Here is a 27,962-nt window from a genome sequence, read left to right as displayed (position 1 = left end):
TATAGAAATACTTTGGGGGGGCGGGTGACAGTTTAATTTTCTTTGTCCTCTCTGCTGTAATGGAACAATCAAATTCTTAAAATGACACTACATTTTAGTTTTTTACTATCAGTTTGAACAACAAGGCCAAACTTGACAGATGAGTTATATTATATATTTGTTATTTAGGACTTAAAGGTGATGAGAGGCACAAATAGCTAAAAGGTCCTGTCAAAGATATTTTTGAATTGTATCTGTTTACTTCCCATTGCACTCCAATGACAGGCCTTTTCGGTCACAGATCAAGGCCTGGAAGATTTTGTGAAAAAAAGAAAGAAAGAAAAAAAAAAAAGTGTTCCTTTCACATTTCATGGTTTAAACATTGACATCAAAACAAAACCGCAGTTGTTTTCTCAACCCTGCAAGTTCAGTTTCATACATGATAATTTTGGTATTGAACCTGGAGTTTTTTCCCCCCATTTTGCACATACTATATGATTGAGACGGTCAGTCTCTCAGTCAGTCCAGAGTAAAAATGCTTAGTACAATCATCATGAGGATATTCATTCGTGATTTTTTTTCCGCCCCTTATTTTTCCACTGACAGACTCAGGATGTCAATTCAGGCAACACTTGTCTCACAAACTCTTGGCAAGAATCATCCTAAGATAACATTCAATTCCATTTTAAATCCTCACAAGCCTACTATTTTCCAGTAATTTCCAGTTCCTTCTAACCTTATACAAATTTTCAGTGTGCTGACTTCCCCCATACATACACATAAAATATAAACTCAAAGGTTTACCTCCTTTTTGAATCTTGATAACATCATGGTGAGGATTTTGTGTCTGCACAATTAAGAATTAGCATATTTTTTCATTTTTTTTCACATCTTTTAAGTTATAAAGACCTTGCTGAGGGAGCATTATCCTCCTGTGCCTTTATATAGAACCAGTATAAGCAGAGTTATAGTTAGCTGACAATATTAACTTGCCTAAACAACTGCTATGTCTTGAGCCTGGGAGTTTTTTTGTAAGTGCCAATTGCTGTAGTGTGTGTCCCCCCCCTCCTTACTTGATTATCATTGGTAACATCCATTCAACAAACAAAAAATGCTGTACAAGTTTGCAAAATGCTGCAGATTTGACAGAATGGGGGGTCTTAGCAAACTTTGAATAACATTAAGATGTCTCCGTAACGTCACTCTGAACCCAGTCACTCCTATGTCGTGCTCCAGACACCAACTGTCAGACATGCAATTATCTCCCAATTATCTCAAGTACATTTCCCTTTTAATTTCAGGTGCTTTTCAGACATGGACAAAAAAAGTTTCAAGTCAGTAGGAAAGCAAGTACTTTTAGTAGACATGCTTTGCATTTTACTTTTACCATAGCCCACATTGAAAAATACAAATTTTAACCCCTGACAACCAGGCTACTGAGCATAACCTTTTTGATTATCAGTTTCTGCTTGAAGTAATTATTTAATCGACTGATATTTTTTCTCCATGAATTACCAGAATTTAACTACTGACATGCAAAAGATTCAAAAAAGCAGATAATGCCAATAATCATTTGCATAAAGCTTCATTTAGTCTTCACTTTATCCTTAGTGCATCCTGAATGAAACAAACGTGATACTCAACAATTTGTTTAGTACATACTTTGAAATGCAAAGATTTAAAAGTACAAGTACTATCCTTTTGTCAAGTTTGCTCTGTGTTTTTGGAGTGAATTGATATTTTTCTGCAGACACTGACATGTATTAGAAGGCATAACATATGCTAAGAATAATGGTTCTCATCTTGGAAGACCTGTTTTGACCAAAGACTCCTGATGGAATGAAACTTGCAAGGAAAGTTGCAGATCTGCAACATTTGCTGTAATTAGCTTCACTCAAGCTGGCTGGGAGCTTCACCTTTGACCTAAATCATGGGTAACTGATGTATAGGCCACAGAGAATGCTGCTCATTTCAACAGCCGAGTGGTGTTATTCTTGCAATTGAGACAAGAAATACATGACATAAGTTAGTTCATCCGCTAAAGTGGCAGGTCTCAGTGTACCTCAAAGTACTTTCTAGCTTCAGTTGTCTTGAGAATCTTTACCTTAACTGTTGATCTGGCCGCCTCACTTATGATCCCAACATACAATTTAGTTATTGACCATTTAACTGTGTTGATAACTGCTCAACTCTTTCAAAAATGGATGGAAATGATACCAGCAAGAAAAAGAAGACGCTTATGGTGGAGACCTGATTTTGCTTGTTTTTACTGTAAAAGGGGTTGTGCATCTTAATGATCATTTATGCAATGTTTCCTAATCTGTAAATAGATTCTTTTTGTCATAACGCATTCTGTGAAGGGCCTTGAATGCTGATGTAAATATCTAACTTAAAACAGAGATTTAATAATATGGGCTTAATGATGGGAGTCTGAAGAATTAAAAGACCTGATTTTTTTTAATATGCCTGATGTGTGTTCTTTCAGTAAGGGGGAAAAATGTGACTGTTGGATCTTTTTTTTTTCTTTACTGACCTGATTACACAGCCTTCCAGATAGTCCTGTTTAGCTTTAAGACATTTAAAACCTTTTGGTAACCCCTGGAGAAAAAATAAGTTTACCTGCCTAATGACCTCATGGAATCTAAAAACACTGTCCTTCAGGGGATTGAACTTCAGTACACTAACAGATTTATGGGAGATAAGTTCCTTTCAGTAGCGCGGTGGTTAGCGCTTCTGTCTCACAGCATGAAGGATCCTGGTTCCATTTCAACAAGGAGCCTTTCTATGTGGAGTTTACCTGTTCTCTTCCTCTGGGTTTTCCAGTTTTCCTCCTACAGTCCAAAAACATTCCGGAGGTTAAATGGTATACATTGGAAAAATTGCTTAGATGTGTGAACAAGAGTGAATAGTGGTTTGTGGCCCTTTGATTGGCGGCGATTTGTCCTCGCCCAACGACAGCGTGACCTGACTGGAGGATAAGCAGCAGACAATGGGGGATATATGGACCTTTGGTTTCATCCCTCTTGCATGCCTGTTGTGCTTTTAAGCACCATGCCATTGAGTGTTTTAGTGCAAACCTCGGCCAACTCACACACTCATGAGCAAGGAAGCTTTACACTTTACCATGACTTACATCCTCTGTTTTAGCTTGAGAACAAAAGCCTGAAAATCTTGACTCTTCAGCAAAAATGTTCCCAATCATTTGTTCATTGTCATTATTCATCAAGATGGTTTCTGTGAGTAATTCCCCAAACCATTTATCGGCAGACGTTAGACCCAGTGCCTCCTCCAACCAGCTCATTGCCTAGAGTAGACCAAGCAGTTTGTCTGCAAGAGGAGATCTTTAATGAACTTGTTTCCTGCTCACTGCGTATTAACTATTCCAAATGGCTGAATAGCTCAAGAAGGCTTTTAAAATGACCATGGCTTGTTCATCTCGATTACAACTTAAATCTCCTTAGGTTAGGGGACTCATAGAAGGTTAGATGTGCCACAAGTTTTAAAGATTTTTTGTTTGTTTCTGATCTATTAAACTGTCTGAAGTTAGGCCTATTGCTATAAGGCCTTTAAGCATTCCCTCCATGTGGCTTATATGAACCTGTTGTTCAAAACTGACATCACCCCACCTTATGTTTTTTCTGATTATTTTTTGTCAGAAGAAAGTGCCTATTTACAGGCCTTTCTCGCCAAACAAACCTCTTTCCAGTTTTTTTCATTTGGTCATCATGCACCATCTTTTGACTGCAATGTTCAGCTAATGCATATGGAGCTGTTGTTTGAGTTGTGCTTGAACTTGCATAAATCATGTTTGTTTTTTTTGTCAACAACTTCGACATGTTGATCAGCATCAATTCTACTATGCATGCAGCCAGTCGAGGGACGACATTGTACACCAACATGAGTTACACAATATATTGAGCTCTAAATTTATGTGCATCTATTTGTCTATTTTATTCTTTAGTTTCTTCAGTCTTTATTTGTATGGTGAAAGTGACATCCCTTCGTTTACCACAGGAGTGATAGGACCTACTCCTGTGGTGAAAAGTGACATTTGTTTAACCAGGAAAACCAGGCGATGACACAGATTTAAATTATCTTTCACAAGTATGTCTTAGCCAAGACAGGCAGCAGCAAATTTAACAAAGTTACAACAAAGACAGGCAATCATCAGCAGCATATACTACAGATACATAAGATAAAAATGGAATTCTGGATCACACTCATTAAAAACCACACCTTTATTCAAAAAAAAAAAAAAAAGGACACACAAATTCAGGTGAACATCTCCAAACATTCTCTCACAAACTTCCAGTGAGACCAAGCCTTTTAGGTTCCTGTTTCATCCCATAGTTGATTCCATGAAAAGAGTGGACCAAATATAAATGCCTTTAATCCCAGTTGAGTTTTCACTCCTGGGACTGGACTACTCCCCATTTCTTTTGTCCATATAGATACTGAAGACCATCCAATGTATTCCTAGACCACACGGTAATTAATTAGAAATCAGAAGTTGGTGCTGAGCCTCAGAACTTCACAATAGTGTCCAAAACATGCAAAGTTTGAAATGCATTCAAGGTAACAGCATCCATCCTTTTTTTGGACGGTCAAAAAAGATCTAATTCTGAAATAAAACCCAGCGCCAATTTTCCATTAAACTGGCTGTCTACCAAGCTCACAGCTTTGATACTTAGCTAAACATTGGACACAAAACAGAGACATAGCGGAATAACACCATATAATCATGTCGAAAACAATCGTAAGAGTCCTGATATCCATATCCCAAAGTCCTTGCCTTATGAATATCCAGGGAGGAGACCATAATATAAAATTTGAACTATGGTTACACTATTTGAGTCAAAATTACAATACAGTTAAACATAACTTTAGCTCTTTTTAAATGATCAAAATCATCTAAATAAGCTAACAGTCATAAATAACACATTAATTGTTGGTAATAAAAAATCTATCCTGGCGATGTCGCGCAGGTGGCGGTAGTGCAACGCAGCGATGGCTGTCATCCGTCATTAGAACCACGAAGAAGTCGAAACCGAGTTCATGTGACGAATGTTCAGTTGAGGCGAAGGTTGAGTTTCGGATACCACAGCAGGAAAATATCCAACGCGAAAATGAAACGACTTATCCTGAATACTATCCTGCTTCTTTTGACAGATCCCGTCCAGAGTTGGGACGATGGTATTGTCTACTTTCTGTCACATTCTGACGCCGTTACTGTGTCGTTGCTGTTCCATGTCTACTTATTTTAAAGTATACTAACGCATAGAAACGCAAAAATAATTACAAAATAATTATAAAACAGGTGACCGAATTAGAGGCTGTATTTTTTGACCGAAAGCGGGCAATAAAAGTGCTTCCTCCGATTATGATCTGTGAAACAACGCTTAAGTCGGCGCTAACGGCTAAATGCTAATTTTACGTGCGTGTCGTCAAGCGATAGTTTGATGATACAACTCGACTCTTCGGCAGCTGACTGTCTCTTAAAGCCTGACGTGGACAAAGGACTTGACATGAGAAAATATCAGATATAGGAAAAAAAGGTCATACTTTGGGTACACACAAACCAGGCTTGTTAGCCACATTTCCTCAATTTGGTTGTCAGTGTTGGGGGCGGTTAGAAACTCACCGTGTTTACCCAAGGATAACAAACCATCACCCTGACCAGAATTGAAAGAATACGAACAAGCGGAAAGAGCCAAAAGGTTAAAGTTGGAAAACAGGTTTCACATTATATTACATTGACACTGGCATTGAATGACTGTTGTAACTACCCTTAAATACGTCCAAATCTAACCAAATCTTAGCTGCGAGGGAATGTGCCTCGATGTGTAGCTCCGCTTGGTTGCAGCATAAATTGCAGCGCCACATATGCTATCACTCTACTGCGCTGTTCCATTGCACTTTCTTAGCTAGATTTGTTGTCTTAAATGTTCCTTTACTCAAAATCATTTTATATGTTTCTAACCAGTTGTGTCCACAGTCTGTCACCATCCTCCAAAGCAACGAGGAAAATAATCTGAATCTCAGAAAGACTCAGCTCAGAAGTGTGGTCTGATGATTGTGGATTAACATAATTATGTTGCCTAATAAAATATTTTATTTGTTCATGATTCCTGCAGGCCGTGTGCTGCTCCGGGATGTTCAGTCCTTGACTTTGTATAAAGATCGGTACACCACTGCAAGGCGGACCAGTCCTGTGCTACAGCTCCAGTGTGTAGGAGGCTCTGCTGGCTGCCAAGCCTTTGTCCCAGAAGTGGTCCAGTGTCAGAACAAAGGCTGGGATGGAGTGGATGTACAGGTGAGGAGAGAGATACTAGGAGAGGAATGATAGAACTATGATTCATTCAGCAAAGATATTTGGTTTCTATACTCCTCCACCCTATTGGGAGACTGCAAAGTATATAGATGTCACGACAATGATGAAAATAATGCTTGAAAACAAATCTTGAGAAATTGCTGTTGATTTTGTGGCAATGGTTTTGATGCATCGGTCAATCTTTATGGTCTGTGCTGTTTAGACAGCGATGGAGTCGAGAATAGAATCCGAATCAGAACAGCCTTTTTTGTCACGAAACAATGAGATTGGAATGCGACTACTTTTGGTGTAGAAAAGCAAAGGAAAAACACAGCAATGTGCTGCACAAAATAATGAATTAAGAGTGAAAAGACATGAGATAATAAGGTGAAATGTGCTTTGTGAACAAAACGCTCTCATAGGCAAGCTGAGATAGATGGATTGCATTTGAAGTATATTGCACTTGGAGTAAGTAGGTAGATATACTTAAATTAAAATGAAACACTGGGAATCACAGTTTTCAAGGAGGATGCGGACCTCACTGGACATCCAGGGTTTTTGGTTTGGAAAGGCCAAGATCTGTTTAACAGTTAGTGTTCTTGGAGGTTGCGGTGGTCAAATATACTCCAAAGGATCTAAGAAAAGCAGTCTTATAGTTTAAAGAGAGCTCAGTTACAGGATTGTGGATTCAAGATTCACTGTGTTTATTGTCATATGTACAGTGTGGAAATGTGTTTTCCTGTCCAATGAAATTCGTAGTTTGCTGTTCGCAGTGCATTTGGATATATATTGGCAATAAACAGGTCGTGTAAACATTGTTATATGAATATGAACAGCGTTGGCATTGCAAATAAAACATTGTGCAGCCTTGTGTGGAACTCACAAATTGCAAGTGCAAGGATAAGTACAGTTTAAACGGGACGAGTAACATGTGCAGTGCACCATTTAAAGTGCTGTAGTTGGTATTGCAACAATTTATACCTGATATGCCACAGTGGGTGCCAGTGGCACTCTCATTGTCAGTGTGCCGAGAGTATTAGTTCTATGGTGTATGTTTTTTTTTTCCACCGAGCATGTGCACTCACAGCACAGCAGGAGATAGGAAGTGCAGTGAACAAACCCTCAAAGACACCATGGAAAAATATTTGAGTGACGGAGATAATGAGACAAACAAAAACCTGAAAGCTAAGATGAGGAAATATGACAAAGCGTATGTCACGCTTGGCTTCACTGTGACTACAGTAGGAGACGAGGAAAGACGGGTTTGTTTACTGTGAGCTGAGAGGTGTAGTATTATGCTTTAAACCCTGCTTCAAAAAGATGTGCACTGCAAAACGTGCTCATTGTAGCCATTAATCCTGACTTCCTATTTTTGATGAAAAAAAATAAAATAAAATCAGCACAAATTGTTTTATTAATTTTTGTTTTATAGTTTAGTGTTTTATATATTGTGCTCTGAATTAATGTTGCTGATCAATTTGAATCTATTATTATTTTTGATTTTATTGAGACAAATGATACTATTTATAGTTGCCATGGAAAGTGTGGGGGACAAAATGTTTTCCTCTTCCTTGGGGGGGTTGTAACTGAAAATTATTCAGACGCACTGGGTACACTAATGGATCCTGAGGTAATACATTCATCTTTGGTGTTTGATTGTTATCTAGACCTCGGAGACTTCAATTAGCAAATTAATATTCTTAATCTTTGATGATTTTTATGAATGATATGTTGACTCTTACCCATTTTTAGGTCATTGTTAAAAATCAGTTCAAACACTTCGATTTATCAGTGTTGTTCAGCTTGTCAATTGTAGAAAGTACTTGTATTCCCTAAACCTGCCTGAATGTCATGTGAAGAAACAAGTGTCTTATCTTGGAGTGAAAAATTACCTACATCAACTTTTGCAAATACACATAGAGCAAAGAAAGAAGCCAAGGTGGGGCCAAGTGGTTAGAGTAGAATAGTAGTAGGGTAAGGGAAATTTAATACCAAGCTATCTTAACCTTTTGCTGTTAACAATTTGTAGATGTCTTTATCAAATGAGCTTCAAAAGGTCTCGGGTATCTTATGGCATTTTCCTCAACAAATGCGCAGCAAAATTTCTTATTTAATAGTTCCACTGATTTGATTACTGGTTTTCCTCATTACATTACACAGTGGGAGTGTAAGACCGATATGGATTATTCATACCGGTTTGGCCGTATCGAGGTGAGCTGCGAAGGCTTCAACTACCCCACTGATGAATATATACTGAAGGGCTCCTGTGGGCTTGAATACACTTTGGAACTGACTCAGGCCAGCAGCTCAAGGAAGCAGGGGAGCTGGGGCTTCCCAAGTGACAGCAAAGGATTAGGAGGTAAGATGATAAAGAATTAAGACTTTGTCCTTCTTCAATAACCAAATTTTAGTCAAATGCTTTTTTTTTTTTTTTTGTTTGTTTTTTCTTGTAGCCAAGGTTAAATGTTTGAACTTCATTTTCTTAAGTGGGGCAGTTGTTATAAATGAATGTTGCAGCAGCCTTTAGCAAGCATTATTTTAAGATTTCGTTGTAGGTATCGGGGCTTTCTGCAAAGAAATACACTATTTTTATCACTCGTTTTGAATCCTGTGTGGGTGGAATATTAATAATTTGAGAGTTTGTCTTTTTCTTGGGTGTTGGAGGCTTTGTTTCCAGTTTCTTTGGGCGTCTCTTTAGCAATGGGCATCAACAGCAACATAACCAGCAGATGGGTCCCGGATCGTACCCCACAGATGCCAAGGACTCTGGAGGCCTGCTGGTGGTTGGTGTACTTCTGCTCTTCGCTTATGGCATCTATAAGTTGTTCTTGAGTGGCAACGGTGCATCACACGGGCAGGCCGATGGATATGGTACTTACCACAGAGATGATCAACATGGCTCCACAGCAGGACCTCCACCTCCTGGATTTAAACCAGGCTTCACAGGTAACTGAAAAAAGTATTACCAATAATCCGGGAGGCAAAGCAGTCCATCCCCAGTCTTTTCTCAGGATGTACAGAATACTGTGTTCTTGACCGTCAGCAGTAATAATTACCTATTTGTGTCTGTCTTGAGCTTTTACAGATAAATTTCCGTAATTTGCCGTGCCAAGTTTCTCCACTTCGTCTCTGCTTGAAGATGTTTTTCATTGTGTTTTTTTTTTCTCACTGCATTATAAATTTAGATATGTTTCAAATATATTTCTTATGAGAAGTAAGCCAGTGCAAAAATATGCCAGTATTTCAAAAAAGAAAACTGCAGCTAGTGTCTTCCAAGATATGCCCACTAGTGTGTCACCTGTGTATGGCTTGCTGTTCCTCTTTGTATGTCCATGGAGGTACTGTCTTAGAGGCCATTGTTAATCTTTGTCAAAATAATTTTGTGGCAACTAAATTTTCTTCCATTGAAGATGTTTAGGCTGTCATCCAAGAGGCTTTTCGCCATACCTTGTCAAATGTTAAGTCAGGTAAATCGTCAGAAGTTGTATCTTTGTTCTCAACGTCCTCATTAACGCAACAACCCCATTCAACTCAGTTTGTATGAAAAAACTCTCATTGACATAACAATGTATCACAACTTAGACCGGCCCCCATCTCTGGCAGTTATACAATCCATTCAAACTGAAGAAGCTTCTCGGATGAAAGCTGAAACATCTTAGGGGAAGAAATTCAAATTTATTTGTCACTGAAAGATTTTGACAAGATTTTGCCCTTTGTATTACAATTCTCTGGGTACCAATAATAGTACTGTCTGAAAGCAGCCTGTGACAAATATAGTGGATAATAAGCATTCAAAGATACCTCATGGTGTCTTACAAAAGATAAGACAAAACACATTTGTCACATACTGTGTTTAGGGAATCCACCAAACACTGAATCTAACTGTTGTTGTACCTACATCGTTAATTATGTTATACCTCAGATGAACATGACTCAGATATACTCCTTGTTGTGTTCGTACATAATGCTTGACCACAAAACGACCTGAAGTCCGCTTTGAGGGAAGCATTTTTTTTATTCATACTTTTATTCTTATAATAAAATATATGAATAAATCAAATAAGAAAAGCCATTTAAAGTGAAAATGAATCAGAATATTGTTCAAATACAATGTCCATTTGCAGCTTAGATACAGTGTTAGATACAGCGTTATCTCATGCTGTTTACAATTTGATTATTATTATTTTTATTTCAAGAACGTATTTATAGAAATATGGCTCCCACAAAGGCGTTACTGTTGCCTGAGCTCCAGGGGGAGGTATGGTAGATAGAACTTTTGCAGAGGATCAGTAGAAAAAGTGACCATATCTTTTTGTTGTGGGATTTTCGGATAACAATCTACCTTTTCTTGCTGGAGACTAATAGGTGACTTGCAGAAGACTCATTATTGAACCTGTAAAAAATGTCATCTGTAAGCCAGGAAGGTAAAAACGTTCAGAAAAGATTCAAATAACACCCCACTCAAATGTAATCCTATGAATAGATACAGGATGTGGGTTTAGTAAGTCTTTAAGGCAGACTGGCTTTGTTCATTTGCTGAACGGTGCAGTTGCATATTTGCAAGATATAGAAAAAGTCAGAATACTGATGAATCTTAGATTCATGTGTCATAAATGAAGCACGATTTTAAAATGGTGGCCAGTATGAAGACAATTTTTGTATTTAAGTATTTAAAGTTATTTCTTTATTTTTCAGGCTACTATGATGGTGTCAACTCAGGTTACGGTTTCCACAACCACTATACCCATAGACCACAATACCCAGGAGCCCAAACTTCTCAAAGACATGGTTTTTGGACTGGCATGGGAACTGGGGGCGTCTTAGGATATCTTTTTGGTCGTACAAGGTTGGTGGACAGCTGATACAAGGTAAAGAACCTTTGAGTTAGACTGCAGAAAATCCATTTACCTTGACTGTGCTTTTTACAGAAGCCAGCCATACTACAACAACTTTTCTGACAGGGCTCCTTCTCCTGGATCCTCTTCCTCTGGGACTCGTGCTGCTTCAGGTAGTATTGCGCGGCATACGCAGAAAAACGTACCTGTTCAAATGTACATTTAGCTGTTTGTGTAGTGATTACTAATCAGCCTGAAGTCTTATCTGAAATTAATCTAAAGTGACTTTTTCATAAATGTTAAGGACTGTGGTATGCGCCATATTGAACAATCAAAAGTCCCTGCACCTCTTTACATATCTTAAACATCACTAGTTTTATGAATGTTTTTTTGTGTGTTTTGATTGAAGACACCACTCACTACAAGGTTTTGTAGTGACTCCATGCCCCTGTCATGTCATTTCCATGCTCTGTATATTGATCCGGTAGCCCAGTCATTGTTTGCTATGAAATTAGTATCATTGAGTTTTGGGAAGAAAATGGTTTGAAGAAACTCTGAGGGTAGGGGTGATTTAATAGATCAACCAATGCTAGAGTTATTTGTTTTAAATGTAAAGCATCTGAAACGTTGTCTCAGTGTTGAACTACCATTATATATAAGTGATGTCTGAGTGCCATCTGTGCTTTCTGTTTTTCAGGTTTTGGCGGAACCAAGAGAAGATAGAAACCGTAATGGAGAAGGACTTTTCTTCAATACGTTGTATTCATAGATTTTATACTGATAAAAAATGACATTGCTACATCTCTGATTTTTGTTACTGTGTGGGTTTTGCTTTAGAGATCTGCTATCTTTAGAAAGTTTACTTTTGTGTCCATCCAACAGTTGTTGCAGCACTGAGTTATGCTTCAAGCATTAGCTGATATCACTGAAAAATTGCATCTAATCAGTTATATAATATATAATATAGTCATTGTTGTGAGAAATATGGTTAAAGGAGGTTGTTGTTATTGTCCATTTTTGAGCCAGGTAAGCTGTTCTTTTTTCCAATGAACCTGCTGGCCCTAATACTTCTTGGTTTAAATAAAATTGGTTTTATTTTAAGATTTTTATTTTATTTATATCAATTACAAAAGAATTTAATCATTTTCCAGATTTATTTACTGTAATGTCTGGACTATAAGCCGCTACTTTTTTCCACACGCTTTGAATGCTGCGGCTTAAACAAGGATGCGGCTAATTTTTGAATTTTTTTAGGGGTGAACAAGCTTCATGCTACCAAAACATTAAGCCTAGTCACATTCTTATTAATCTTCATCAGCCGTGTTACAGATACTGTTGGGGTGAAAAAAGCATTTCCAGTAGGGATTTGTGGATGTCACTGGTATGTATTTAATTAAAAAATAAAAAAATGTTTCTGTGTAACATCTTTCTCTGTAAATACCACATGTTACCATGTGGACACCTGCAGCTTATAGACAAGCGCAGCCTATATCTGCAAAGATTTATTTATATTAAGCTGGTGCGGCTTATATTCAGGTGTGCTCAATATTCCTGAAATCATGTTAAATGATTTTTTTTATTCAGTTTTTGTTTATGATGAATTATGCTTTCAATTAATTAAACAAGGTGACACATACCTGTTTGAGCCCTATTAGCCCATTTTGCTCACCCAAATACTATCAGCAAGTGATGCGCTCACTTTATGTTGCCTTACTTATAATAATGGTTAATTTAAAAGTAATATTTTTCCAGGAATGTGATTTATTTGTTTAACTATTAGTTTCTTAATATCCTAATCTGTGGAGATGAATGTTGTACTGTGTACAATGTTGTATTATTTTGAGTTAATTCAAAATTTTTTTTTTTTTTTCCTTTTTTGTTTGCTAACTGGTTGCTTGAACAGAAATGGAAATGTCAGTAATATCCACAAATATTCTCATTGTAACGAAACGCATACTTTCATACTTTTTTATTCTAAGTTCTTCTGTTTTGACAACTTTTCTTGCACTGTTCACTTTCTGCTGTGTGGTTGAATTTTCCCCACTGGGGGACAATTAAGGGAATATTTTATTCTTCTATTCAAACCAAAAACAGAAAACACAACTACTCTGTTATGAGGACTGATGAGGACTCATTTTTTGAGATGTAAAGGATAGTAGTAGTAGACAAATGCTTTTTTAATTAAAAAAAAACATTTTTCACATTCGTTTTAGTTACTTCTAGGCTACTGAACATAATATCGTAGACTTCAATTAACAAATTAATATTCTTAATCTGTGATGATTTTTATGAATGGTATGTTGACTCTTACCCAATTTTAGGTCATTGTTAAAAATCAGTTCAAACACTTCCAATTTATCACTGTTATTTCAGCCTGTCAATACATTTTTTTAAGACTTAGTGCTTTTTCTTGTGTACATAATTCAAATGCATTTGTTTATTTTCAAACAATTGACAAAATGTGTAAATTGGCATCGGGTCATTCAAAGTCCGTATAAACTAAATAAGGTTAACTAAAAATATACAATTTATTACAAAATAATGAAAAGAAATGTATCTACTACTGGCAAGAATGAGATAAAAATTAGTGCATAAATAACATTCATTTATTTTAATTCAGTAACAATGAAAATACAATAACACAAATCAATGCAGTAAAAGTTATATAGCTATACCGCTAAATGCTTACTGCGGTGTATCTGTTACTTTTCACTTCAAGAACATCATTGTTACTGTTATTGTTGCATTGTTAATGACTTCAAATCCATTACGGCCTTTTAGACAAGCATTGCTTTCAAATAAGTGTGGAACTGCCTAAGGTCATACCACAATTACTATCTAAGGTGATTTAGGATTAAGCCTGGCCCTGAGGGGCACCATGAGCACAACACATTCAACTTATGTCCTTGAGGGTTCTAGTACTTTGATACTGGTTTGTGGAACTACAGGGCACACTGTACTTGAGAGCATGGTCGCTTACTCCTGCCGCATGCAGGAGATGCTATTGGATTATTTTACAAGAACACACGCACAAAAATAATACATTTTGTCTTATTCGTTAAACTAGATTTTCTTTATCATTTCAGGTGAGTCCCCAGAATGCATACCTTTGTTCCCCCTAACACACCCCACATGAAAATAACTACCCCAGTCGACCTAGTTTCTGCAAAACAACTCACTCTAACATAACATTATCTCAACTTAGACCAACCCCAGCAATTCTATACCAAAACCAGCTGAAGAAGCTTTTCTGATGAGAGATGTAACAGCTTTTAGAGATGAAATCAAGCCCTGTTGCCATGGTAACATTTGACAAGGCTATTTTTTAATGTACTTTTAGGATTATTTTTAAAATCAGGAATGCTTAATGTCACATTTAAGCAAAATTGTGGAAAATTAGAAGTCACAAACTGTCAAGGGCCAAAAAAAATTGTTCACTTTTTTTTCTTGCTGCTGGCTACTTGTAAGTAACTATTTGTATTATAACTGTCACACCTGCTATGATGGAAATTCTTGTCAGGTCAAAAATATAAATGTTATTTGCTGTATTGGTGGCAGTTATTTTGTTGTGTTTCTATACCCATTAGACCATGGGAGAAACGTATTTCAAGTTTTTTATTGAAGAAACAGACCCTGCCTCTTTGATTTAAAAGTTAATTACATTTCCTTTTTTTTTTTTTTTTTTTCCAAAGATGGGGGCCTTAAGTTTACACGCGGTATTTTGTGAATGCAGTAAGCGCAGGCTCGAGTGGTGGTTTCTTACTTGTCCACAGTAAGGCCAGACCTGCTTCCCGGAATTCCTGATGGGTGCAATAGGTAAGCGGGTTCAGTCCACATGCCAGGTATGACATTACTGATGACATTGTTCTTAGCCAATCCGGTGCCGGTGAAAAGTTCCTCCTGCCCAGAAGTATGAGCTGATTGATCGGTGAAGAAAAATTGGGATAGAGTGAGTAGAGATGTATTCATTCACGTTGATAGGAATTATTTGTTCATGTTGATGCAAAAATATTAATTCTTAATGTCATCACCTCAGATACAGCAAAGGGAGTGTAGCAAAGGATGTAGAATGATACCAGCAAAGGAGTGACAGATGATAGATCTCCTTCATTGCTATGACAAACAGGAAAAAGAAGGAGTAGAACTAACATTTTGTATTTGACAGGTCCGTCCAGCAGATTTATCACCACCTGAACCACCTTAACACCATGCAAATCCTCTGCTAATTACACATTTGGTGTTCAGTTGAAAGCTCTCCTGCCATCTTCACCAGAGCATCGGAGTCATAATGCTGCTGATCCAATAATATGCCTGTTAGGGTAATAATTGATCTTTGGCCTAAAATCTTTTGGTTTATTGTCTACCCTTATAATCAGAGTTGTTCGATTATGGTGAAAATGAGAAGGTGGTCCTTATCAATCAATCCCTGTTTCTCTGGTATTGCTAACAGGAGCATTAAAATCACTTCCTAGCTACTAATAGGAGGCTGGATGCTCTAATTGAATGTTTGCCACTCAAATAGCAAATAAGCAACAGCAATCTCCTTTCCTTACCTCATAATCCCCAAGAAAGAAACTCCTTATTGAGTGGGGAAAACTCAAACCCATTCACCCAGGCACCAAATGGTGAACCCCTGATCTCCCTGACCTGGGTACCTTGGTGCCTCTTGATTCTAATTATTAATGCTTTTCTGAATTGTTCTCAGTCTGGACCCTCACCATGGACAATTATGCTTTTGTTATCTTAGCAGGGGCCCCTGGCAACAAAGCTCCAAGGTTGAGAAGACCTCGTATTCCTCGTATCGTATTCCATTCGACCAAAATAAGACAGTGATTCTTGCCTACATTGCATGTAATGTCAAATCAATGAAAGCAATTTAAGATGGACAAATATTTTGTGCAGTTGAAAGGTCGATTTACTCCACTAATATTCACGGGGCCAAATGCAGAGACAGGCATCCAGGAACTCTCATCTTCAGTTGACCTACTGCAAGTTTTTCATGCAGGCGGAGAACATTCAAACTATCCACAGAAAGGCCTCCAAGTAGTATTTAACTTGGGATCTTTTTGCCATGAAGCTGAAGTGCTAGCCGCTGTGCCACAGTGTTGGACATTTGAGCAGCAAATTAACTATATGCAGGCAATGATGGATGATAATGGATTTTTTTTACAGTCAGACAAATATTTTTGAAAAGTTCTTTGTTGTGCTAATCACATCAATTCACAGCTTGCATATATCACACGCTGAAATCTTTATAGAGAAATTAGCAGAGCAGCTCAAGCAATTAACCTCACTGTCATCTTTATTAGTCCATTTTGAGTTATTTCTTAAGAGAGTTTACCTGTCACTGTTGCTGCAGCAGCCAATTGCACTCAGCAGAGAGCAGAAGATGATGAGGAGAAACGGGAGAAAGACACAGATGGAGAAAGCACAGACGATGTAGACCAACATGTCCGAATAGCTACTCTCCCAGAAAACAGCGCACAGCATCTCTGCAGGGTCATAGCTGGAATACATGGAAGGGCACAAAAATAGTTCAACCTGCAGTTCTAAAAATATTCCATCAGGAGAAGTACCTACCGGATCCAGGCGTAGACAACTGGCACACTTCCAAACACCAGCCCTGTCACCCAGGAGGCCAAGCATGCCGTCACTATGGCAACAAAGAAAGCCCCACTCGAATTTGCCAACCCAGTTGTTCTCTGAAAGCAGAGGATGGCTGCAAATGAAGATAAGAAACCATCAAACTAATTATCTATACCTTGGGAGAGTTATCTTTAAATATACTACTTCTGCAATATGACTCAAAACATGACATTATAAAGGCGGGGAAGACAACCTCCACATAGTCAAAATGGGCAACCAAACCAAAAAGGGCTTAAGCAAAGCCTTTTTGCAAATTCTCTGATGATGACAAATTTATATAATAATGATTTAGCCTTTATTAATCCCTCGTGGGGAAATTCAATTAACCCATCATGGATGAATCATGAGCAGTAAGGGGAACAGTGTCTTGCTAAACAACACTAGGAGGAGCCAGGAATCGAACCAGGAATGTCCAGTTCCAAAGATGATTGCTGTACCTCCTGCACCACACCGCCCCTCATCAAGACAGACAAGTCATTTATTCATTATCTATATCGCTTATCAGGATGATACTGACTAGGGGAATAAAAGATCTTGCTCCAAAAATTGTCATAGCAATATTTCGACGCTTTCCCTTGAGGGAGGTGCCTTAAACGTTTACAGATTTTCGAGAAATTATTTATCTGAAGTACTGTAAACATAAAAATAAACATGAAAATTATACAGGACTGAACACTGTTAACATATACAACCAATTCACAGTTAAAAAACTGTACACTTGTTTGTCTATGACCTAGAGCATATTCTTACTATCCATAATGTACCTAATTCTTTTAGAAATAGAATCTGTCTGAAAACAAGTAATAAAATAGATTTTTTTATGAAGCATGTAGCTATGAATTTGTGATCCTTTCCTGCCAATGTATAATGTGACATGTGTGTGAGAGTTTGTGTGTGTGATGAGTGTTACCAATGCTCCCAATGGAGGAGGTGATGAAAGTGAACTTCAGAAGGCTGACCACCTCGCACCATGGTGATCTTTGACCTCCTGTCATCATGGCCAACAAAGAGCCAGAGATGATGAAGAGAGAGCAGCCTTGACGACATAGTAATTCATTATCAAATTAACATTTGGAATCAAAACAATAGCAATGATAAAGCGATCGTTGTCGTGACAATTATAGAGAATCCTACGCGGGAGTGTCAATTGTACCTAAATCTGATAAGGTGAGACTGATGAAGGGAAGCCAGTAACGACACCTGAACTGACCCCTGCACTGAAAATGAAAGAAATGATGCATGTCACTCAAATAGAAGCATTGCATGGTGCTAATGAAAAAAATAATCACCAAAACCATTTATCTTTATCGTCTTCTCAGAAAAGTTCTCACACTCAGAGTTTATAAAATCCTATACTGATGCCAATTTTCTCTTCTACAGCAGATAGGATGCACCTATCACACAATGATTTGATACCCAGGATGCAGCAGCATCCACACAGGGTAAAATCACCTACGACTACTAATACAGAGATGGACACTGAGGCGAGTAGACCTTTCCAGTTCCGAAAAGTATTCTCCATCCAGTTTGTTAAGGGTAGTATTCTGAGGAAAATATTCTTTCATTCCCTCAGCTGAAGCCCTTAAGCCAATTAGAGTCTTCATCACGGACCTGTCCAGACCTGAAGTGTTTGGAATAAACGTATAATATTGATTGTTGGGCATAGCCTTGAACATACGCCTCATTTCTCTGCTAATAACATGTTGAGGGCAAACGTAGCTTTGTAAGTCGTTAGCGAATTTGCTCGTAGCTCTTCTGCTACACCTGCTATGATGTCTCTGGTCAAGTTGGCCAATTTTTGAACATTAAAGTGAATGTAATTGATCCTGTCTAATTTTGCTGATCCCGCTGAACCATAAACAACTCATTGTTTCAAATCCCTCTTTCACTTTATTTACTATTATTTAATGGTCTGGATTCCTCTTGGAATGCCTATGGTATTGATATAGGTTCCAGATCCCTCAAATCTACCATTCTGTTGCGTTTCCGTGTTTGACGTATGGGTGCTAAACTCAATGTTACATAGTCCTGTAACATTCTAGTGGCTGTCAGGATAGGACACCGGTGACGCTAATGACAGTATAGTACATGTGCCCTCCCAATTTACCGGTAACCATCCTGGTAATGTTCCCCCTGCACAATACCACCATACATCCATTCTTGCCACACTTAACTTGGTCACATTTTCCCAGTAAGTCACATTAATGATTTTCATAAACCACTCAGGGTTCATACGGGTGTAAAAAAATGGCAGCATTGCATTTCTCTTCGTTATTGGGAAAAATTATTAATGATAGGATATCATATGAATGATAAAATATGGGCTGATAGAGCTGACCTTTGTGAGGCGTTACAGAGCCTGTTTAATCTCTGAGTGCAAAGCAGTTTAATACTAATCTTACAGGTTCCAGCATGGAGACCCACATCAAATGAAGAGACATCAGAACATTTATTATGTAGTGCGAGGTGATAAACATGACTTATTATTTGTGGAGCTATCCAGACTAAGTATGCACGGTAATACGTATCAATGCATTAATGCAAGTATGCACATTAATGCAATCTAAACATGAAACGTCAATGTGTGTCTCATTGTGTATTCAGTATATCAATGCAGCCTCCATCAAAAACTTAAAAATGATGATCTTACCAAGACTTTGACCAGCAAAACAAGGCAGTTCCCCGCTACTCCCATCACAAACTCGATTCCCAAAACAGCCACTAACAACCACTTTTCTACTTCACACCATGGAGGCTCAGGTACCACAGTAACATTGGACCACTCAGTCACTGCAAAATACAATGAAAGACAGCATTCCTTTTATTTGTCATATTTAGTCATACATACAGCACAACATCAGCAAAATTTGACCACTGCATTTAAACCAGCATGCATGAACAATAAGCAGGCCCCAGCCACATGGCAGCTTGCTTAACAACACAAGAGGCAAGGAGGAGCACAGGAATGGAACAAGGAATGTTCAGTTCCACTGGACCACCTCAAATAAAACAAAGAAGAAGGGATGTTAGTGCCTTTTGGACTAAAACTACAGTTTCCAAGTTGCCAACTTAACCCTCTTATTATGTTAAGGGTCAATTTGACCCATTTCACCCATTGACCCAATGGGTCAAATTGACCCTTAACATAATAAGAGGGTTAAAGAGTCGTGTATATATGACCATTCTTAGATTCTTTAGGTCACAGCACATTTTTAGGTCAAAACATTTTGTGAGCGGCCCTTTTAAAAGCAGAAGATGTAATACATTTTTGGCAACCTTTTTTGTGAATGTGTTGTTGTTACTGTGTTTTGTTGTAACGGACGAAAGGGGCTAGTTTGCTAGTTAGGCAGGTGTAATTGTGTGAGCCAAGGACAGGCAGAGCCAGTAAGAGTGAAACAGTTCCCAGCAGGAGCAAGTGTTCTGGATGCTCCAGATGGATTGGCCATCCCAGAACTGGATGGAGTGTCAGTGGGTGCACAGGAGTGGACTCCAGAGCAGTGCGAGGAGGAGAGATGGATTATGAAGACAACAAGTCTCACGCTCAGATGGCTGTGTATGGGACCATCAGGAATTTGGAGGGTGGAACAAGGATCGGAGTGTGAGGAAAGGCTAGGATACCATTTTTCTGCTAATGACATTATGGTTAAGTCTAAAAATCCTCCTATATCCTCCCTATTGCAGGGCACAAACATTTTTAAGCTCAGAAAGAACTTGGCCTCACTGTGGAAACCATGTATGTTGAACTGGTTGTGCCGCTTGGGAACCACCACAATCCAAAAAACCTGCTTTGATAGTCCAAAAGATTATATCAATATCAGGAAGCAAGGTAAATCTATGGCCTTATTTTTTGTCGAGTTAAGGCAGCTGTCAAAACATTATTTCAGGTCAGTGCTGGATGATACTGTGTGTTGAAATCTGTGAGCAGGGCTTCGCAGCACACCCTCATTTGAATTACTTTTACTTTGTCAAAATTAGTATGGCACCATGAGTCAGACTGTTCATGCTGTCATTCTCTGTGTATAGTTGGAGAACCCCAATTTGCCACATTAATCTTCAGAAAGGACATCTAGATGACAGCACTTCTGGAGCTGCTGAGTAATCTTAGGATGAGGTCCCCATTAGCGAGCAAGGAAGGGAAATTTATCTATTTGGCTGGGACAGTGCATGTTAATGAACACACATGAGACATGCATGTAAACACAACACCCAGGATTGTAGCCATTGGCTAATTTTCATCCGTTGTCCCACAGCTCACAAACACACTCTCATTCATCCTGACCGATTGTACATGTTTTTAGCGGTAGGGGAAACCGGAGTACCCGGAGGAAACCAACGCAGACACGGGGAGAACATGCAAACGCCACACAGAAAGGCCCCATCAGGCCCAGGAATTGAACCTGTGAAGCACGAGCACTAACCGCTGCGCTACCGGACTATTTAGTTCGTACATGGGTTGCTGGGGACATCTAATCCTCTTGGATAGGCATCCCGTGAAATGAACAAGAACATACATGACATCAAGTAACAGAAATGTCTATCACTCACTCATTCACTCGCTTGCAGACTGAAAGGATTTTGCACAAAGTAAAACACAAGATCAAATATGATCATAAAACATAGGAAAAGCCTTTACTTACTGTTACAACAAGCCATCAGTTCCCAGCCTTTACCAGCAATTTCTAAGGTGTTGCTTGATCTCAGATGGGAGTGCCATGTAACTTCAATTAAAATTCACATGCTCTGTTTAACTCAGCTTTATTAGCTCTGATGCACACTAGATCTGTACCTGTAATTAAGCCTCTAATTCCAACCACATTCACAATGATTGCACTGGCTTTATGGATTATCAATACTGTCACAATAAATGGAATGAAGCATTTAACCATACATTTTGTTTTGATAACTTTGTAAGCTGGAAAGATCATACAATTTTCATTTGGGACGGTTCACTAGTTGTGTAAATACAAAAAAAGATTGGTTGAGGTCATTTTGCTTTTATTTTATTTTTCGCCACCAGAGAATAGCACCTATGAGAGTAGCAGATAACCAGTTCGCAAATCCATAACAAATGTACCCATCTCTTAACACATGCTCTACCCATAAATTGTCTCCTTGACAACATTGAGAGAGTTAAACTCTTGACAGAGTAAGAAAATTTGCTTGTCTGCAGGTTAATTCATATGATATATTTTTTGTGTAAATCAGCAGGTGGCCATAGAGCAAAGAACTATGTGCTTCTTCACTGTCTTTGTGACCCAAAATGGGACCATGATTTGGCTGAGGTTAGATCACCAAAGCGTCTGCAGGGTTTATATGTATGACATCAGATTAGTATAACAAATTCATTTTTGTCTGTGTAAAGAATGCAAATAAATGAAACATTTGGCCAAGAAGTTGGATATGATGAAGAACAATAATTGGATGTCTTTTAGACAGAGATCATCAGGTAACCATATTAAGTAATTAGAAGCAGATACTGCTTCATTGTCTAAATGGCAAAATGTATTTAATTCAGAGACAATCACTTTACTAGGATAATCCATCCATCCTTCTTCCGCTTATCCTGCTCTCAGGGTCGTGGCGATGCGGGAGCCTGTCATTGAGCGAGAGGCAGGTTACACTATGGCAATTTTCCCAATTTTTTCCAATTAACCTTTTCCAATGAAGAAATAGTGAATAGAACCCATCAACATCTGTGACAACCACATTAAAACTTTAGGCATTTTAAAAGAGAGGAGTTATAGGAGACTTAGAAAAGGCTTTGCTTATTGATAGAGTAAAAACATTCTCCCAGACATAATTATGGATTGTTCTTTTCTAAAATTGACTTGTCTTAAATCTTATGAGCAGGCGTTCATACTTGAGCAATTATTCTAATTACAAGGAATTAACTCTAAATATCAAGGATTTCAAGACATAAATTTTCAGTTTCTGCCCAGTTCAATGTTTGGCTTGAAATAAAACCTTTATATTTGTGTCACACCATGAGATACCTGGGCCTATTGCACTTTATGCTATCTAGTCTCAAACAGCTGTGGAGCACAAAGGGAACAGATAGTTTTCTCGATAATGCATTTGATGCATCAACAACGATGAGGAGGAGGATTACAGAGGTCTAATTGTGTGTTTTGTTGAGTGGAGCAACCAGGACCACCTTCAGCTCAACATCACCAAGACCAAGGAGGTGGTGGTGGACGTCAGGAGGAGACCTATGCCACCTGTATCACCATCCAGGGTGTGGAGGATGGTGGACTCATACAAGTACCTTGGGGTTCACAATAACAAAAAAATGGACCGGACCTGTAAAACAGATGCCCTGCACTGGAAAGGTCAGAGCAGGATGTTCTTGCTGAAGAGACTAACATAATTCAGTGTCTGTAGCGGTCTCCTCAAGGTGCAAATTAGATCCCTTTTGCAAAGGTCTGTATAATTTTACTTAATATGTCAGTTTTGTTTCTAAAATATATTAATGGAAGTAACAATTACATATTTTTCAGTCTTCTTCTTTTTCTTAGAGGGGTCACTACAGCAAACCATCTTCCTCCATCCAACCCATCCTCTTCTCTCACACCAACTGAGTTCATGTCCTCTTTCACCGTACCAATAAACCTCCTCTTTGGTCTTCCTCTAGGCCTCCTGCCTGGCTGTTTCAACCTCAGCATCCTTCTACCAGTACATTCACTATCCCTTCTCTCTACATGTCCAAACCATTGAAGTCTGGCTTTTCTGACGTAATCTCCAAAACATCTAATATGTGCTATCCCTCTGATGAACTAATTACATTGTTCATTTCTCTGCTCCTACATCTAATTCAGGGGTGTCAAACTAATTTTCACTGAGGGTCACGTCAGCATAATGGTTGCGCTCAAGGGGCCGCATGCAACGGTAATACTATAAATTGAACTAAATGTAATGTAAAATGAATGTAACTACTCCTTAATGTTAAATAATTCTGAATGTATTACTTAATCAAATCTAAAATGTTACATATGGATTCCCATCTTTCTTGAAACAGCCTTCCATCTGCATCAACTTTTCTCTTCCTGAACATTTAGGTATCATTTGAATTTCTCAATTCCACTTGTTGAAAATGGCATTGATGGAGATACACTGCGATCTAATAGCGGGATGCCGTCACTTTGCGGTAAACATGATTGACATGAATTGTGGGAAATGTATTTATGGTCAATGCATGCGTTTGACTTATTTATCTTAACCCTCATAATATGTTAAGGGTCAATTTGACCCATTGGGTCAATGGGTGAAATGGGTCAAATTGACCCTTAACATAATATGAGGGTTAAGACAATCAGACCTTTTAAGACGTTCTCACGGGCCACATAGAAGGACGTGGTAGGGCATATTGGCCCGCGGGCCTTGAGTTTGACGGCTATGCTCTAATTAATTACCCTATATTCCTGCTTCTTCTGGGAGAAAGTATACACCGCAGCCATTTCCATTCTTGTGGCAAAGTCCTCCACCATCTGTCCCTTTGTGAATTCTTATGCTTGATATTAATATGCCATTCACTTTTTTTGTCCCCGCTTTTGCTTCCGCCAACATGTCCAGTGAAGTCTACACCAATTACACTCACTCACTTCTCGGGATACTAGGTATCACCTCCTCTAACTCATTCTAGAATATCTCCTTCTCTTCTACAACACTGTTATTTCCCTTTGGTCGAAGTCAGCTTTATTGTCAATTTCTCCAAATGTACTCAGCACACAGAAGAATCAAGAAGACATTTCTCATTTTCCCACGGTGACATGAGAATAACAAAATAATAATAGCGTGCACATGAACAGTAAAGTGCACAATATACTAACATTAAACTATAAAGCATAAAGTGCACGCAGATACAATCTACTGGTATGGAGGTGAAAGGAAGACAGAGATTGAACAGCATAAAAACCTGAAATGTATAAATATATGTAATTTCATTTGAATATAGGGAGTAGCAGCAGGGTTATTTGTACAGTTTAGTGCAAAAAACAGTCATTAAGTAATACCAGACAATAGCAAGTGAGATGAAGGGAATTTAAAAGCATAAAAAAGTCAGTATATCATATATTACAATTGCAGCATGATGGATTTCATTGTAACTGTGAAAAAATAGCTATAGTGCTTCATACAAAACAGCTTTTCAGGATGCTCTTGATGGTGCCCCGGCGTAAAGTATACATGATAGATGTGGAAGTAGAGGTGCCGCTGCGCCATCTTCCCCGGTGATGTAGTATTAGCGGTCCAGGAAAGGTCCTCACTGATGCTCACCCCTAGGTATTCGGTGCTGATTACTCTCTCTACAGCAGCACCATTGGTGGTCAGTGGGTAGTGCTCGGTGTGGCCTCTCTAGAATTTGACCACAATCTCCTTCGTCTCACTGACGTACAGCAGGAGGTTGTTGTTGCTGCACCATGTGGTTAGAAGGTCGACCTCCTTCCTGTAGTGGGTCTCGTCGTCCTTGGTGATGAGACCCTTCAGAGTTGTTTCGTCAGCAAACTTCGCCATGTAATTGGTGCTGTAGGTGTTTTTGCAGTCTTGAGTCAGCACGGTGAATGGCAGGGGACTGAGCACACAGCCCTGGGGGGCCCCTGTGCTAAGTGTGATGCTGCTCGAGATGCTCTTGCCAACTCATACTGCTTGGAGCCTCTCACAGAGGAAGTCCAGCAGCCAGCTGCAGAGGGAGGTGTTGAGCCCCAGCTGCTAGAGTTTATTGTTAAGGGGCAAAATGCATCGCTATTGATATCAATGAAAAAGTAACACAAACTAATGGTATTTTACTGAAAGGACAAACGTTGGTATCACCCATCACTACTTGATTCCACCTGAAGCAAAGACTATTACAAAATCCCCTAAATTGTTGGTGCCATTAACTACATTATGTGCAGTGAACAAGTGCAGTGAACAACCTCTGGTGCAGTGGCTACAGGCAATTGGAGCTTGCTCCAGATGCAAAAATAAAAACCACCTTTACCACTGGATAATGACTGTACCAGTTCAGAAGCAGGCCATTTGGACTTTATAATGCATATTCCCTGGAGTTGTAGTGCAGTGTATCTTCATGATGGTACATACTCATTACTTTGACAGGCTTACTCAACAAGCAAGAGATCTTCACATCCATTTGTTCAGATTAGAGACTGAACCCCTTAAAGTATCAGCTTTTGATTAGTGAGACATCGTTCCACAGTAATGTCATCAGAGGGCAAGGTGTAAGCAACAGACCCAGACAAGGAGGCTACTGTTTAAGACTAGCCAATTTCCATTAACATGAGTGAGCTTAGAGGGCCTAGCGTCATACTACAGGTGCTTCATCGAGCACTCCAGCACCCTTGCAAGCCCCCTCAATCACCTAAAACAGAGGGGCCAGCTGTTTGACTGGGGTAATGACTTCACTTTATCCTTCATACCACTTAAGTAGACAGAAGCCCTGGCCTTACCTTTATTTGATGTCCAAAAGCCTGTCATTAAGGACCAGAATGGCAACAATGAGATCAACACTCTTACAACAGAGGTGGGATGAAATATTTAGAATATTGCTGTCAGGTTTCCTTCTTGCCGAAAGGGGAGGAGTTATAAAGTTTGATGGCCACAAATAAGAAAGACCTTCTGAGGTGGTCTGTGATGCTCCTCGGTGGTCTCAGTCTATGGCCGAAGGTGCTTTGGTAGGACCTCAGTACAGCATGCAAGGGGAGAGAGGCATTGTCCCTGATATGGAGCAGCTTCTTCAGCATCCTCCTCTCAGACCCCTCCAATGAAGATTCCAATTCAACTACCAGGGTGGAGCCAGCCTCCCCGATGAGCTGATGTAGTCCGTTAGCGTCGGCTGCCTTCAGCTTACCCCCTCAGCACACTACAGCGTAGAAGATGACACTGGACATCACTGTGTGATAATATATCGGCAGCATGGCTCTGCAGACATTGAAAGACCTAAGTTTCCTAAGAAAGAACAGATAGCTCTGACCTTTCTTGTATATGGCATCAGTGTTTTTAGTCTAGTCTACTTTATTGTCTATATGGATACCTGGGTACTTGTACTCGACCGTGATGTCAACATCTGTCCCATTGATGGAGATGGGGTTTGGACGGGTCCTCCATTTCCTAAAGTCCGCCACCAACTCTTTCGTCTTCGTTACGTTGAGTTGCAGGTGGTTTATGCCACACCACTCCACAAACCTGTCCACCACACTCCTGTACTCAACTGATACAAACCATGATGGCAGAGTCCTCCGAGAACTTCTACAGGTGGAAGGACTGTGAACAGAAGCTGAAGTCAGAGGTGAAGAGTGTGAACGGGAAGGGAGTCAGGACCGTCCCCTGTGGTGCCCCCATGCTGCTCATGATCGACCCGGACACGATCTTCTGCAGCCTCACATACTGTGAGCGGTCTTTGAGATAGTTGGTAATCCAAGACAATATTGGCGCATCCACCTCCATGTCCAGTTGCTTACTCCTGAGTAAGTGAGGTTGAATGGTGTTGAAAGTACTGGAAAAGTCAAAGAGCATGATTTTCACAATGCTACCTGTCTCCGCGAGGTGAGTGTATGCCGTGTGGAGCAGGAAGATGATGGCATCTTCCATTCCAATATGGGGCTGGTATGCAAACTGCAGGGGGTCCAATGCTGGTAAGACAATGGAGCAAAGGTGCCTTAGAATAAGCTTCTCCAGTGATTTCAGGCTACTGGTCTGTGTGTGTTAGGGTAATTTTTTTTTCTTTGGCGCAGGGACCAAGCATGACGTTTTCCACAAGCATGCTTAGGCTCAGGTTGAATATGTGCTGAAAAACACCACAGAGCTGAGTAGCACATCCTTTGAGTACTCTAAGGATGAGGCCGTCAGGGCCCATCGCCTTTCCCGGCCGAAGACTTCTGAACTCTATAGCTGAGAGGAACTTCTGTGTTCCCAGACAAGATCTGCTGACAGCAGTTTTGGTTGCCTGGCACTAGTGAGAGGCTGGTTGCTGACAGGCCAATACCAAGATTAGACTGAGCTGACATGGCTGGGGCCAGATGAAAAGGCCCAGCAATATCAATGTGCAACCTTGGGATCCATGATCGCAAGCACCTTAATCCATAACCCAGTACTGTATCCTAAACATTAAGAATCTTCTTCTTCTTTTGGCTTTTCCCCTCAGGGGTCGCCACAACGAATCAACTTACTCCATCTAACCTTATTCTCTGTATCCTCCTCTC

At 39.3% G+C, this 27,962-nt stretch overlaps 2 protein-coding genes across 2 annotated transcripts; one reads left to right on the top strand and one right to left on the bottom strand.

Moving 5' to 3' along the window:
• Positions 1–5,024: 5,024 nt before the first annotated feature.
• Positions 5,025–13,071, top strand: saraf (store-operated calcium entry-associated regulatory factor). Its single transcript, XM_086176557.1, has 7 exons — positions 5,025–5,172; positions 6,114–6,292; positions 8,450–8,648; positions 8,954–9,235; positions 10,985–11,135; positions 11,218–11,297; positions 11,822–13,071. The coding sequence occupies exons 1-7, from the start codon at positions 5,106–5,108 to the stop codon at positions 11,845–11,847; spliced, it is 984 nt and encodes a 327-aa protein (XP_086032683.1). The 5' UTR covers positions 5,025–5,105; the 3' UTR covers positions 11,848–13,071.
• Positions 13,072–14,831: 1,760 nt separating this feature from the next.
• Positions 14,832–16,696, bottom strand: LOC147216954 (uncharacterized). Its single transcript, XM_086176636.1, has 3 exons — positions 16,466–16,696; positions 15,156–15,237; positions 14,832–15,041 (listed from the first exon to the last, which is right to left on the bottom strand). The coding sequence occupies exons 1-3, from the start codon at positions 16,639–16,641 to the stop codon at positions 14,832–14,834; spliced, it is 468 nt and encodes a 155-aa protein (XP_086032762.1). The 5' UTR covers positions 16,642–16,696.
• Positions 16,697–27,962: the final 11,266 nt, after the last annotated feature.

The sequence above is a fragment of the Fistularia commersonii genome, chromosome 29, assembly GCF_037954325.1.
Source record: "Fistularia commersonii isolate RoL2024-O1a breed Wild chromosome 29, RoL_Fcom_v1.0, whole genome shotgun sequence".
In the NCBI taxonomy this organism is placed as follows: domain Eukaryota; kingdom Metazoa; phylum Chordata; class Actinopteri; order Syngnathiformes; family Fistulariidae; genus Fistularia; species Fistularia commersonii.
The sequence above is the reverse complement of the archived record's forward strand: the minus strand, read 5'-3'. Positions and strand labels throughout refer to the sequence as shown.

Coding starts and splice junctions, on each gene's coding strand:
- LOC147216954 (XM_086176636.1), bottom strand. CDS start 16,641: ATGTATTCCAGCTATGACCCTGCAGAGATGCTGTGCGCTGTTTTCTGG. Junction 15,238..16,465: donor TGCTGCAGCAACAGTGACAG/GTAAACTCTCTT, acceptor TGTTTGTCATAG/CAATGAAGGAGATCTATCAT. Junction 15,042..15,155: donor CTCCCTTTGCTGTATCTGAG/GTGATGACATTA, acceptor CCGATCAATCAG/CTCATACTTCTGGGCAGGAG.
- saraf (XM_086176557.1), top strand. CDS start 5,106: ATGAAACGACTTATCCTGAATACTATCCTGCTTCTTTTGACAGATCCC. Junction 5,173..6,113: donor CGTCCAGAGTTGGGACGATG/GTATTGTCTACT, acceptor TGATTCCTGCAG/GCCGTGTGCTGCTCCGGGAT. Junction 11,136..11,217: donor TATCTTTTTGGTCGTACAAG/GTTGGTGGACAG, acceptor TGCTTTTTACAG/AAGCCAGCCATACTACAACA.